The sequence below is a fragment of the Mobula hypostoma genome, chromosome 23, assembly GCF_963921235.1.
Source record: "Mobula hypostoma chromosome 23, sMobHyp1.1, whole genome shotgun sequence".
NCBI lineage: Eukaryota > Metazoa > Chordata > Chondrichthyes > Myliobatiformes > Myliobatidae > Mobula > Mobula hypostoma.
In genome coordinates, this window is record NC_086119.1 from 7,750,232 (window position 1) to 7,765,298 (window position 15,067).

A 15,067-nucleotide genomic window follows, 5' to 3' on the forward strand; every position below is an offset into this window, starting at 1 on the left:
TCTTTTTTTTACCTTGAAATCCCTCGGGGCCGGTGGGGGGCCGGGTCACGGTTGGGACTGTCAGCGAAGACTTCTGTCAAGTGTGCGATAATCTAACGATCACCTCAAACCGAAAGGTCAACACGTTGTTCCCCAAACATGCTCCCGCCGTGAAGCCTCGCGGTGACGTCATTACCGGTGCGACGGCCTGGCCTGGCCTGGGCCGGGAGTCTGGGGACCCGCTTTCCAAGGTACGTGTGGCCCCTGTCCTGCTCCCGCAGCCGCCCGGGGACCGTGGGTGGTCCCGCTCCTTCCCGGGGTCTGCGGAGCTGGGATAAGATTAGATTGATAAAAGTAAGATCAGCTTGCAGAGAGATTTAGGCCAGTTAGAAGAGTGGGCTGAAAAATGGCAGATGGAGTTTAATGCTGATAAATGTGAGGTCTACATTTTGGTAGGACTAATCAAAATAGGACATACATGGTAAATGGTAGGGCACTGAAGAATGCAGTAGAACAGAGGGATCTAGGAATAATGGTGCATAGTTCCCTGAAGGTGGAATCTCATGTGGATAGGGTGGTGAAGAAAGCTTTTGGTATGCTGGCCTTTATAAATCAGAGCATTGAGTATAGGAGTTGGGATGTAATGTTGAAATTGTACAAGGCATTGGTGAGGCCAAATTTGGAGTATTGTGCCCAGTTCTGGTCACCGAATTATAGGCAAGAGGTCAATAAAATTGAGAGAGTACAGAGGAGGTTTACTAAAATGTTGCCTGGGTTTCATCTCCTAAGCTACAAAGAAAGGTTGAACAAGTTGGGTCTTTATTCTTTGGAGCATAGAAGGTTCAGGGGGGACGATAGAGGTATTTAAAATTATGAGGGGGATTGATAGAGTTGACGTGGATAGGCTCTTTCCATTGAGAGTGGGGAAGATTCAAACAAGAGGACATGAGTTGAGAGTTAAAGGACAAAAGTTTAGGGGTAACATGAGGGGGAACTTCTTTACTCAGAGAGCTGTGTGGAACAAGCTTCCAGCAGAAATGGTTGAGGCAGGTTTGATATTGTCATTTAAAGTTAAATTGGATAGATATATGGACAGGAAAGGAATGGAGGATTATGGGCTGAGTGCAGGTCGGTGGGACTAGGTGAGAGTAAGAGTTCGGCACGGACTAGAAGGGCCGAGAGGGCCTGTTTCCGTGCTGTAACTGTTATATGGTTATAAGTCCACTTTTGTATATGACAATAAGCTGGTTTTGACATCACTGCTGGACGAAGGATCTTCCGTCCTTGTCCTGCTCGTAGTTTTGTAGTTAGACAGTGCAAATAAATCTAGAAAGTTCAAAGTAACTTTATTATCAAAGTACAGTTATGTCATCGTGTACTACCCTGAGATTCATCTTCTTAAGAGCATTCACAATAAAGAAAGCAAACCCAGGTTGAGTACAAAATGGGGCCAGATTAGTCTTCAAAATGTTTTTAAATTGCCAAACTTACCAACAGTCTTGAATTTTATGCTTAACATCAGGAGATAAGTCTTGATTTGCTCAGGAAGGGTCAGTCCAGAAATCCTGAGAGGAGAGCAGCTTTCTTTACAAATTTAAGTGGTCACTTGGAATGAGGAATACCCCTTTATTCCTTTGCATTTATTTTGCAAATCATAGTAATTTCACGTCTTTGTTCTGTACCGCTGCCACAAAAATAAAACAAATTTTATGTTTTATGTTTAGCAGTAATAAATTTGATTCTGATTTGAGACAAAAACCATTTTTTCGATTGATGTTCCAGAAATTTCATCTGAGTCAGATTCTGAGGAGGCTGATAGAGTAATTTTTTTCTTTGTCCTTCACTTCCATAGGCTTTTCAGACACACAGTATGGAGACTCTGAGCACTCCTATGGCTCTAGCGATATTGGCCGGAATAGGATCTGGCATGTGCCTGGGTTGGGTGGTTCGTGGGCGTTTTGTTGGGCCTTTAAAAACCTCACTGCGAAACACAGTGATGGAAACCAGTGTCATGGGGGAGAGTGGCGAGTACAAGATGGTGCTGGTGGTTCGTAATGACCTGAAGATGGGCAAGGGTAAAGTGGCGGCGCAGTGTTCCCACGCGGCGGTCTCCGCGTACAGGCAGCTCCAGGTCCGGAATCCCGATCTGCTCCGACAGTGGGAGTACTGCGGACAACCCAAAGTGGTCCTCAAGGCACCCGACGAAGACAGCATCGTAAGCTTATTGATGCACGCCAAGGAGCTGGGGCTGACCGTTAGCTTGATCCAGGACGCTGGGCGCACTCAGATAGCACCTGGCTCACGCACGGTGCTGGGCATCGGCCCAGCCTCAGCAAAGCTGGTGGACCAGGTGACAGGACACCTGAAACTGTATTAAGTATATCTGTGCCTTGACTGACTGTGCAGTTTGACTGACTCATGGATCTGAAACCCATTACCTGGACAGTTAGTGGTATTTCTCAGTAGACAGGCTCCAGGACACTGAGCCGAGTCAGTCCAAATTATTTGGGGTTGATGCTGTGCTCTGCATTCATTAGAACATAGAACCATACAGGCCCTTCAACCCACAATGTTGTTCCTAATGTATTGGCCTCTACCACCCTCCCCCCCCGGCAGCAGAGTGTTCCACATACCCACCACTCATTGTAAAAACAAAAAAAAATCTACCTCTGAAATTGCCCGCTATACTTTCCCCCAATCGCCTTAAGTTTATGTCCATCTGTACTAATTGGATCAGTGTTATTGTGGCATCTGTCATCTTTGCTAATGCCATGACACTCAAGTGTTTGGACAACTTAATTAACAGTAGGCAAGTGGGGAACAGTAGTGACAGGATCAGTAAGCACGGCCCACTCATTTCCATTGCACTCTGAGGAGGTGCAGTGTTCCCGGCAGCTATCGGTAAAAGGCAGCAAAGCTACTCAGCGCCAGCTTGAGGCCTAGAAATGGACGTTTCCCCTGCAAGAAGTGCCTGGGCACTTCTCCAAGGAACAACCTCTGTCCTTCCCATCTGCTCCCCACCCTCGCCAACCACACTCCTGTTTGCTCACATTGTACAAATACATTCTTTGTTGGATGCAGGAATTTTAACATTCCAAAACATCTCGGGGGCCGGTCAGTGGAATAGGCTGAATATTGATAACTCTTTACAGCCTTGCTGACCAGAACCATATCGGCTGGCGTAGGCTTTGCTGGCGGGAGGTACCTGGGTGGCTGGTTCACTGAAATAAAGGAAATGTCAAAAATACTGCCTGAACTGGCTCATTTCTGTAGGTGGGTCCTGTTCACGAGATATATATCACAGCTAACTGGGTAACTTCTTCAGTTTTAACTTCCCACATACTGAATAGTGGTGAACCCAGTTGCAGAGAAAAGTCACAAAATTAGAGGGTCCAAAAAAAACTGACGGGCAAAGGGGGGCAGGAGAGGTTCCGGAGGATTGGAGGGTTGAAGATGTGGTTCCCTTATTCAAAAAAAGGAGTAGAGATAGCCCAGGAAATTATTGACCAGTGAGTCTTATTTCAGTAGTTGGTAAGTTGATGGAGAAGATCCTGAGAGACAGGATTTATGAACATTTGGAGAGGCATAATATGATTAGGAATAGTCAGCATGGCTTTGTCAAAGGCAAGCTATGCCTGATGAGCCTGAGTGAATTTTTTGAGGATGTGACTAAACACATTGATGAAGGTAGAGCAGAAGATGTAGTGTATATGGATTTCTGCAAGGCTTATTGAGAAAGTAAGGAGGCATGGGATCCAAGGGGACAGTTTGTGGATCCAGAACTGGCTTGCCCACAGAAGGCAAAGAGTGGTTGTAGACGGGTCATATCTGCATGGAGGTTGGTGTCCGGTGGTGTGCCTCAGGGATCTGTTCTGGGACCCCTTCTCTTCATGATTTTTATAAATGACCTGGATGAGGAAGTGGAGGGATGGGTTAGTACATTTGCTGATGACACAAAGGTTGGAGGTGTTGTGGATAGTGTGGAGGGCTGTCAGAGGTTACAGCGGGACATTGATAGGATGCAAAACTGGGCTGAGAAGTGGCAGATGGAATTCAACCCAGGTAAGTGTGAGGTGGTGCATTTTGGTAGGTCAGATATGATGGCAGAATATAGTATTAATGGCAAGACTCTTGGCAGTGTGGAGGATCAGAGGGATCTTGGATTCCACATCCATGTCCATAGGACTCTCAAAGCTGCTGCTGTGTTTAAGAAGGCATACCTCATCAACCAAGGGATTGAATTCAAGAGCCGAGAGGTAATGTTACAGCTGCATAGGACCGTGGTCAGACCACACTTGGAGTACTGTGCTCAGTTCTGGTCACCTCACTACAGGAAGGATGTGGAAGCTATAGGAAGGGTGCAGAGGAGATCTACAAGGATGTTGCCTGGATTGGAGAGCGTGCCTTATGAGAATAAGTTGAGTGAACTCGGCCTTTTCTCCTTGGAGTGACAGAGGATGAGAGGTGACCTGATAGAGGTGTATAAGATGATGAGAGACTTTGATCGTGTGGATAGTCAGAGGCTTTTTCCTAGGACTGAAATGGCTAACACGAGAGGGCACAGTTTTAAGGTGCTTGGAAATATGTACAGAGGGGACGTCAGGGCTAAGTTTTTTTTTAACGCAGAGAGTGGTGAGTGTGTGGAATGGGCTGCCAGCGACTGTGGTGGAGGCAGATATGATGGCGTCTTTTAAGAGGCTCCTGGATAGATACATGGAGCTTAGAAAAATAGAGGGCTATGGGTAACCCTAGGTAATTTCTAAAGTAAGTACATGTTCAGCACAGCATTGTGGGCCGAAGGGCCTGTATTGTCCTGTAGGTTTTCTATGTTTCAGAAATCAAAATCCAAAAAAACAGCAACTGGAGATTCCTACAAAGGCCAGGCTTTACTTTTATATTTTAAAACATGATGATTCCAAGACTGAACAAAGGAACGAGACAAAGGACTTTTGTAGGGTTACTGAGAAGGCACAGTGATAACAATGAACTAATAATTAGCCTGAAAGGCAGGTGAGCGAGTTGAAGTTGGCCATGTCATCTCTGCCTCCCTATGGTGACCAGTTTGAGGTATGACAATGTGTGGGTATGAAGGAACTTTTTACATTTCAGAGCTCTCTCAGTTTGCTGTGAGTAGCTTCATGTCCTGAGGTTGGGTTTGTGCTGCGTAAGCAACTGGGGCAGGAGGTTGCTTTCCTTCAGACTGCCCCACTCTCCAATTGGTACACAGTAGTTCACCTTCCTCTTAACTCCCTAACTGAATAAATACCAATCTGAATTTTGAGCATCCTTACGTTGCAGAGAATTTCAAGGATGTATTGTGATTGGACTCTATGTACATTGGAGAAGAAGCTCCTTTGACCCACCAAATCCAGATTCACCTCCATGCATCCTTCCACACCAATCCCCATTTTATCCCCCACACACACACACAGGGACAATTAACCTATAACCTCGCATGTTTTTAAGATGCTGGAGGAAACTCGTGCAGTCACTGGAAAAACGTGCAAACTCCACGTGGACAGCACCGGAGGTCAGGATTGGATCCGGGCTGGTGGGCAGCAGCTCTGCTAGTTGTGCCATTATTTCCTCTCAACTCTAAATGCATGACACTTTGAAACTGAGCTATTTTTATCAACCGAGTAAACAGCCCTGTGACGTAGGGAAACAGGAGCAGGAGTCGGCCATCTGACCCATTCAATAACATCCTGACTGTTCCATGCATCAACTCAGCTTCACCTATCTGGCTTTTCCCCATTACCCTTAATTCCCCCACTATGCAAAAATCTATCTAATTATGAATAAATATATTTAATGAGGCAGTTTCTACTGTTTCCCTGGGCTGAGAATTCCACGGACTCACTATTCTCCGGGAAAAGCAGTTTCTCCTTATCTTCATCCTAAATCTGTCCTCACAAATCTGTCCCCAAGTTTTAGTCTCAATAACCAGTGAAAACATCTCTGCTGCCTCTATCTTATCTATCCCTTTCATAATTTAATATTTTTCTATAAGCTCCCCTCTCATTCTAAATCCCAAATATGTCTCAAGCGACTTGCTCTCTTCCTCATAGGTTAACCCCGACGTTTATCCGATGAAACCTCCTCCCTTTTAAACTGCAAGGAACATTGGTCATTCTGAATCTTCAGTCAATCCAGTCAACTCCAACTAGCATAGCAAACCTTTCTGGCATCCTGTGGTTCTCTGTAACCATAAGATATAGGAGCAGAATTAGGCCATTTGGACCACTGAGTCTGTTCTGCCATTTCATCATGGCCGATGCATTTTCCCTCTCAGCCCCAATCACTTGTCTTCTCCCCGTATCCCCTCATGCCCTGCCCAATGAAGAATCCATCAACCTCTGCCTTAAATATATCCAATGACTTGGCCTCAGCTGTACTGTCGATCTGTTTGCTGGTAGGCATCTTGGAGAAGATCCGGGTCACCTCTGAGGTGGGGGTGGATTTGCGCCCTTTCACCTCAGCATTTATCAGGTTTAGTTGACAGTTGGCCATCTAGGTTACCTGCTGTTTCTCTAATGCAGTGATTCTTTGCCAAAAGAAAACGTTTCCTAACTCTTATGACAAAATTATTGCTTATGGTCAGAAATAAAGCAGAGCTTCACACTCCCATATGTGGCCGTACCTGACCCTAAAATGTCCCAACGACTTGATGCGCCTTGATTCTCTTCAGCACACCCCGAAACTTGACTTGATTTTCCCTTTGACCACTCGAGGTGTGCACTTCAGCAGTGATTCCCCAATTATCTCCGGGATGCCTGGTCACTGTCCTCAACAAGCAAAGTGTTTTATCCTAGCCCAGTATCCAACTTAACATTAACTAATGTTTGATTGGTGCAGGCCAATGTATCTGCCGCTGTCTGCAAGGAGTGCATGCATTCTCTCCGTGGCCGCCTTGATTTTCTCCAGTTTCCTCCCACAGTCCAAAGACCTACCACGGTTGGTTTTGTAAATTGTCCCGTGATTAGACTCAGGTTAAGTTGGGGGTTGATGGGCGGGGAGGCTGGTTAAGTCTATTCCACATTGTATCTCGATAAATAAATAAATTGCTTGAAATCCGTTGCCTGCAAAGTAAAGGGTCTCGGCTCGAAACGTCGACTGTGCTTCTTCCCATGGATGCTGTCTGGCCTGCTGCGTTCCACCAGCATTTTGTGTGTGCTGCTTGAATTTCCAGCATCTGCAGATTTCCTCACGTTTGCGATTGAAATTTTTAGCTTTATTTATCACATATACATTGCAACATACATGCGTCACTTACGTCAGGGGTGTGCTTGGGGGCAGCCCACAAGGCCACCAACGGAGTATGCCCACAACTCACTAACCCTAACCTGTAGGTCTGTAGAACGAGGGTGTAAACTGAAGCTCAGACAGCGGCAGGAATTGAACCCCAGAATGTGCTGTACTGTTCCGCCTGCATTGTGTCAGGGAAAACTGAGCGTCCAGTCGACTGTCTGGAGCATCTATTCAAGCACCCACACTCACATTAATCCTATCACCATTATATTCTCCCCTATCAAGTTCCTACACCTCAAACTCTACGACATATCTACACATTAAGGGCAGCTCACATTGACCACTTAACCCACCAAGCTGATATCTTTAGATGTAAAGATGGGCCAAATTTTTTTAAAAAGGAACGCAAACTTCACTCACTGCAACTCTGAACTGATTCTTAAACCCACAGACTCACTTTCAGAGACTCCAACTCATGTTCTCAGTATTTTTTGTTGCTGGTGCAAAATGTCTTCTGTGGTTGTTTGTCAGTTGTTGTTTGTGTACAGTCTTGCCTATCTTCTAAAGAGATATCAGTAAATTTAAAATATCTTTAAATGTCTTTTTTTGCTGCACAACTTGTTTTTTCCTCTCCACTTTTGTATGGTTCTTGGTAAATTCTATTTATCATAAAAATATATTTTTCCTGTGAATGCCTGCAAGAAAATGAATCTCAAGATAGTATATGGTGATATATGGACTTTGATAATAAATTTACTTTGACTTTGACATAGGCACCAATGAAAAGACTGTGAGTGGAACCAAGTCTGTAAATAGACAAAAAAAAAGTCAAGGCAGCAAAACTGGTTCAGTCCCAGCAGAACAGTAACTCCACATTGCTCTTGTTCCATAACCCAATTATTACATCTAATTGATTGTTGAAGGGTGATTCTCTGCAAAAATAGATCGAGGATAAAGATGAATAAATTCTAAATTTACAGATAATCACTTTGCTGCTAATTATTTCTCCACACTGCTCATTATGCAATTAGCAACTACTGGGACGAAATTGACAAAAGGTCATTTTTGACCAATCCCCTCCCTGAATGCACTATCGAACATCCAAAGACTAATTGATTCTAGAGAGAATAAGCCCGATTGTGACACTGGGTGTAGGAAATTTTAAATCAATTTTCTTTTAAACCTGCACTGGGAATTTAAAACAAAAATCAACTAATTAACTGCACACCTTTTAACTGTGGGCGGAGACGAGCCGAGGCTCCGACTGATTGAAGGTTAATGTGAATCACCTTGATACTTGTCTTCTGCAGCTGAATCTGGTTACTTTCCGACTTCTAAAATATAGATTGACAAATCTGCTGCGGGTGAGGGAATGTTTCTGGGAAGAGCGACCGATCATACAGAGCGGCACATCTGGAACAGGGCTCGAATGGGCGAATAAACACAAGAGGTTCTGTAGGTGCTGGAAATTAGATTAGCACGCACAAAATGCTGGAGGAACTCAGGTACCCTGATTTCAAAGTTCAAAGTAAATTTATTAACCAAGTATGGGGGCCGTATACAACCCTGAGATTCATTTTCTTGCCGACACCCACGGGAAATAGAGAAATGCAACACAATACAATCTACGAAAACCATAGCAAAGGCAGAGTGGCTGAACGTGAGTCTAAAGACTGTGAAGTCCGAGGGATCGTGGCAGTTTCTTGTCACTATCAAATTATCCGCTGTTGAATCCCCTCCCCACCCCTTTTCAAGCCTGTCTGATGAGGATAGGGACCATCCCCAGGTGTTCTTCTGGAAGAAGATTTAACTCCAGGAGGACTGTTGCTTCCCTGCAGCCAGGTTCAAGAGCGTCACCGAAGGGATGTGGAGACCCCCGATCAGCCAAAATTAACACAGAGTGAAGGAATGTGATGTCTTTGCCATTTCAAGCCCTCTCAGAGTTCCAAACACCTACATACATATACCAATAAGCTGATTTACAGGTTTTTGGCTTAAATTTGAATTCTTAAACTTTTTTTTTAACAAGTTAAGCTTCTCTAACTTTACGGCAGACCTTGCCTGGGTCTGTGAACGTGAGGGGAATTGGGTGATTTGGAGTTAGCCAACGAGACCGGAACCGGGACCTGGACCTGAACCTACAGCTCCATCTCCCCAAGTGGCAACAATGCTATTGGTTGCAGGAATGTAACAGAACAGAACTGACTATCAATGTAACAATGAAAAAGGCATTGCGCGGATTATTCTTGCAAATATTTGTTTTGTTATGAATAAAGTTTCTTTTGATACATAAAAGGCTGCCGAGACAGAGGCGATATTTGCCCAGGAATGTGTTCAGGTTGTTGGAAGGTCTGCACCGGCTGCCGGGAGATTGCAGATGGTCTTTTTCAGAGGTGACTATGGTATTTCCAGTGATATTTTGGGCACTGGCAGCATGGATGGGCATAGTCTCGCCGGCTGCAGGCATCTTCTGCCCGGTGGGGACGGGACTTTCTGTGTGTCTACTCTTCTCTCTCCGGGCCATATAACCATATAACAATTACAGCACGGAAACAGGCCATCTCGGCCCTTCTAGTCCGTGCCGAACTCTTACTCTCACCTAGTCCCACCGACCTGCACTCAGCCCTTAACCCTCCATTCCTTTCCTGTCCATATATCTATCCAATTTAACTTTAAACGACAACATCGAACCTGCCTCAACCACTTCTGCTGGAAGCTCGTTCCACACAGCTACCACTCTCTGAGTAAAGAAGTTCCCCCTCATGTTACCCCTAAACTTTTGCCCTTTGAATCTCCCCCACTCTCAATGGAAAAAGCCTATCCACGTCAATTCTATCAATCCCCTTCATAATTTTAAACACCTCTATCAAGTCCCCCCCTCAACCTTCTACGCTCCAAAGAATAAAGACCTAATCTGTTCAACCTCTCTCTGTAAATTAGGAGGTGAAACCCAGGCAACATTTTAGTAAACCTCGTCTGTACTCTCTCAATTTTTTTGACATTTTTCCTATAATTCGGTGACCAGAACTGTACACAATACTACAAATTTGGCCTCACCAATGCCTTATACAATTTCAACATTACATCCCATCTCCTATACTCAATGCTCTGATTTATAAAGGCCAGCACACCACCCTATCCACATGAGATTCCACCTTCAGGGAACTATGCACCATTATTCCTAGATCCCTCTGTTCTACAGCATTCTTCAATGCCCTACCATTTACCATGTATGTCCTATTTTGACCCATCCATCTCTCTGTGACGATGACAATATATCCCACTCTCTCCCTTCGCCACTGCACTCTCTCTCTCAACGCGATTCACCCCACCCATCAATCGGAGTCCGGGTTAAACCCAGCAGAGCTAACACACGAGTCGGCTGGCGCTCTCCCCGCGCCTGTCTCTGCACGAACATCGATTTGTCTAACTTGCGGCAATTTCTCCCCCACCCCCGACCCCCTTCTCCCTTTTTCCAATCCCCATTCTGACTCCCCTCTTACCGCTTCTCTTCTCCTCACCTGCCTATCACCTCCCTCTGGTGCTCTCTCTCCAATTAGATTCCCTTTCTCCTGCCAGCTTCTCACTTCAGCCCTCCCCACCCACCTCCCTCTTTACCTGGTCTCACCTATCACCTCCCTCTTTACCTGGTCTCACCTATCACCTCCCCCCATTTACTTGGTCTCACCTATCACCTCCCCTTTTACCTGGTCTCACCTATCACCTACTCCTTTACCTGGTCTCACCTATTACCTCCCCCTTTACCTGGTCTCACCTATCACCCCTCCCCATCCACCTCCCCCTTTACCTGGTCTCACTTATCACCTCCCCCTTTACCTGGTCTCACCTATCACCTCTCCTTTACCTGATCTCACCTATCACCTCCCCTTTATCTGGTCTCACCTATCACCTCCTCCTTTACCTGGTCTCACCTATCACCTCCCCTTTACCTGGTCTCACCTATCAGCCCCCCCCTTTACCTGGTCTCACCTATCAGCCCCCCCCCTTTACCTGGTCTCACCTATCACCTTGCAAACACAAGAGATTCTGCAGTTGCTGGAAATCCAGGGTAATACACAGGAAGTGCTGGAGGGACTCTGCTGGTCAGGCAGTATCTGCGGAAAAGAATAGTCTCGGCCTGAAACATCGACTCACTCCTTTCCATAGATGCTGCGTTACTCACCTGTCACCTGCCAGGTCCTTCCCCTCCCCCCACCTTCTTATCCTGCCTTCACCTCCCTCCCTTTCCAGCCCTGATGGAGGATCTCAGCCCAAAACATCAACTCTTTATTCCCCTCCTTAAATGCTGCGGAGTTCTTCCAGAAGTTTGTGTCTTGTCTGTTACACGTGTTAATTGTTCAGTAACTTTTCTAGTAAGTGTAGTGTAGCTGATTTTGTATGTTTTTTAGGCTTCTCTGTTCCTTCTTTGTCCTTGTAAGGCTTAACAAAACGGACATAATTATCAAGTTTATGCCCCATTCCTGACTCTGGACGAACCTCCGGATCAATATCACCAGACCCAACATAACTAAAATGATTGATGAAGGCAAGGGAGGAGGGACTGTCTGTATGGTAAACACAAAATAATCTGCAGATTCTGGGGTCAAAGCAACACTCACAACACGCTGGAGGAACGCAGCAGGTCAGGCAGCATCAGTGGAAACAATCAGTTGACGTTTTGGGCCGGAATCCTTCGTCTGAAGTTGGTGTTAGAACATACAACACCGTAGCTCAGTACAGGCCCTTTGGCCTATGATGTTCTTTCGACATTTTAACCTATTCCAGGATCAATCTAACACTTCTCTCCCGCATAGCCCTCCACTTTTCTTTCATCTACTTGTCTACCTGAAATATCATAAATGTCTGAAATCACCATTCCCCAGAGGGGCATTGCACGCACCCACTACCCTGTGCAAAAATAAACTACCTCTGACATTCCTTCCCCCCATACTTGTCACCAATCAGCTTAACATGATGGTCACTCAGATTAACCATTTCCACCCAGGAAAGTCCTGGCTGTCCACTCTGTGCCTCTTATCATCTTGCACATGTCTATCAAGTTGTTGTGTACACCTCTCATGTTGCTGTGGAAAGCAAGAAAGGTTGTCCAGGGCTACAGCAGGCAGATAGAATTTAATCTTGACAAGAACAGGTAGGGGAAATTGAGAAAGCAAGGGAGGAAGAGAGGGAGACTGACTCACTCATTACAGAGTTCATGTCTATTGTTCCCTGGAAATGGCACCATGGCTAGATGGGGGTACTGAAGGCATACGTCTTGCTTGTTCTCAGAACAAACAATAAAAGTTGGGACATGAATTGAATCTTTACAAAACACTATTTAGGCTACTTCAGAGTATTATGTGCAGTTGTGGGTTGTACAGTACAGGAAGGAGAGCAGAAGGGATACATCACTCAGTAGCTACTTTATTAGGTAGACCTGCTCATTAATACAAATGTCTAAATAGCCAATCATGTGGCAGCAATTCGATGCATAAAAGCATGCAGACATGGTCAAGAGGTTCATTTGTTGTTCAGACCAAACATCAGAATGGGGGAAGAAATGTGAACTAAGTAACTTTGATCATCAAATGATTGTCAGTGCCAGAGAGGGTGGTTTGAATATTTCAGAAATTGCTGATCTCCTGGGATTTTCACACACAACAGTCTGAGTTTACGAGAGATATGCGAAAAACAGTGAGTGCCATCTCTGTGGGTGAAAATATCTCGTTGCTGAGAAGGGTGAGGGGAGAATGGCCAGGCTGGCTCAAGCTGACAGGAACGTGACAGTAACTCAAATAACTAGACATGACCAATAACCAATAACCAGTCTTCACTGTGGAAGATACTAGCAGTATGATGGAAGTTCCAGGTGTCAGAGGTCATGAAGTATGTGAAATTACCATTACTAGGGAGAAGAGTCTTGGGAAAGTGAAAGGTTTGCAGGTGGATAATCACCTGGACTAGATAGTCTACGCACCAGGGTTCTGAAAGAGATGGTTGAAGAGATTGTGGAGGCATGAGAAATTATCTTTCAAGAATCACTGGATTATGAAATGGTTCTGAAAGACTGGAAAATTGCAAATGTCAAGAAGAGAGAGAGGCAGAAGAAAGAAAACTATTGGCCAGTTAGGTGACCTCAGTGGTTGGGGAGATGTTGGAGTCAATCATCAAGGATGTGGTTTGGGGTACTTGGAGGCACCTTATAAAATTGGCCATAATCAGCATGGTTTCTTCAAGGGAAAATCTTCCCTGACAAATCTGTTGGAACTCTTTGAAGAAATATCAAGCAGGATAGAGAAAGGAGAATTGGTTGATATTGTGTACCTGAATTTTCAGAAGGCCTTTGACAAGGTGCCACACATAAGGCTGCTTAACAAGGTATGAGCTCAGGTAAGATTCTAGCATGGATAAAGTGGTGGCTGACTGGCAGGAGGCAAAGTGTGGGAATAAAAAGAGCCTTTTCTGGTTGGCTGCCAGTGACTAGTGGTGTTCCACGAGGGTCTGCGTTGGGACTAATTCTTTTTATGTTTATGTCAATGATTTGGATGATGAAATTGACAGCTTTGTTGTGAAGTTTGCAGATGATATAAAGATAGGTGGAGGAGCAGATAGTTTTGAGTAAGTAGAGAGGCTACAGAAGGACCTAACAGATTAGCAGAATGGGCAAAGAAATGGCAGATGGAATACAGTGTCAGGAAGTGTACGTCCATGCACTTTGGTAGAAGAAATGAAAGAGTTGACTATTTTCTAAGTGAAGAGAAAACACAAAAAAAAACTGAGGTATAAAGGGACTTGGAGTCCTTGTGCAGGATTCCCTAAAGGTTAATTTGCAGCTTGTGTCTGTGGTGAAGAATGCAAAAGCGATGTTTGCATTCAATAGACAATAGGTGCAGAAGTAGACCATTCGGCCCTTTGAGCCTGCACCGCCATTCTGAGATCATGGCTGATCATCTACTATCAATACCCGGTTCCTGCCTTGTCCCCATAACCCTTGATTCCCCTATCTATAAGATACCAATCTAGCTCCTTCTTGAAAGCATCCAGAGAATTGGCCTCCACTGCCTTCTGAGGCAGCACGTTCCACACCTCCACAACTCTCTGGGAGAAGAAGTTCCTCCTCAACTCTGTCCTAAATGACCTACCCCTTATTCTTAAACCATGCCCTCTGGTACTGGACTCTCCCAGCATCTGGAACATATTTCTTGCCTCCATCTTGTCCAATCCCTTAATAATCTTATATGTCTCAATCAGATCCCCCCTCAATCTCCTTAATTCCAGCATGTACAAGCCCAGTCTCTCCAACCTCTCTGCGTAAGACAGTCCGGACATCCCAGGAATTAACCTAGTGAACCTACACTGCACCTCCTCCACAGCCAGGATGTCCTTCCTTAACCCTGGAGACCAAAACTGCACCAGGTGTGGTCTCACCAGGGCCCTGTACAAATGCAAAAGGATTTCCTTGCTCTTGTACTCAATTCCCCTTGTAATAAAGGCCAACATTCCATTAGCCTTCTTCACTGCCTGCTGCACTTGCTCATTCACCTTCAGAGACTGATGAACAAGTACTCCTAGATTTCTCCCTTACCTAACTCCACACCGTTCAGATAATAATCTGCCTTCCTGTTCTTGCTCCCAAAGTGAATAACCTCACACTTAATCACATTAAACGCCATCTGCCAAGTTTCTGCCCATTCATTTCAAGAGAACTGAATATAAAAGCAAGGGTGTAATGTTGAGACTTGTGGACCAGACTCAATAGGCCGAATGGCCTACTTCTGCTCCTTTGTCTTGTGATCTTGTCTTGTGTCTTTATAAAGCACTCGTGAGGCCTCACTTGGAG

General features: G+C 45.1%; 1 protein-coding gene across 1 annotated transcript; it reads left to right on the forward strand.

The window, feature by feature from the left end:
• The first annotated feature begins 39 nt into the window (after positions 1-39).
• ptrh2 (peptidyl-tRNA hydrolase 2) lies at positions 40-7,619 on the forward strand. The gene is made up of 2 exons (XM_063031511.1): positions 40-230; positions 1,832-7,619. The coding sequence occupies exon 2, from the start codon at positions 1,850-1,852 to the stop codon at positions 2,354-2,356; it is 507 nt and encodes a 168-aa protein (XP_062887581.1). The 5' UTR covers positions 40-230; positions 1,832-1,849; the 3' UTR covers positions 2,357-7,619.
• The last annotated feature ends 7,448 nt before the right edge of the window (positions 7,620-15,067 follow it).

Excerpts from the sequence above, each read along its gene's own strand:
- ptrh2 (XM_063031511.1), top strand. The coding sequence starts at position 1,850 with ATGGAGACTCTGAGCACTCCTATGGCTCTAGCGATATTGGCCGGAATA.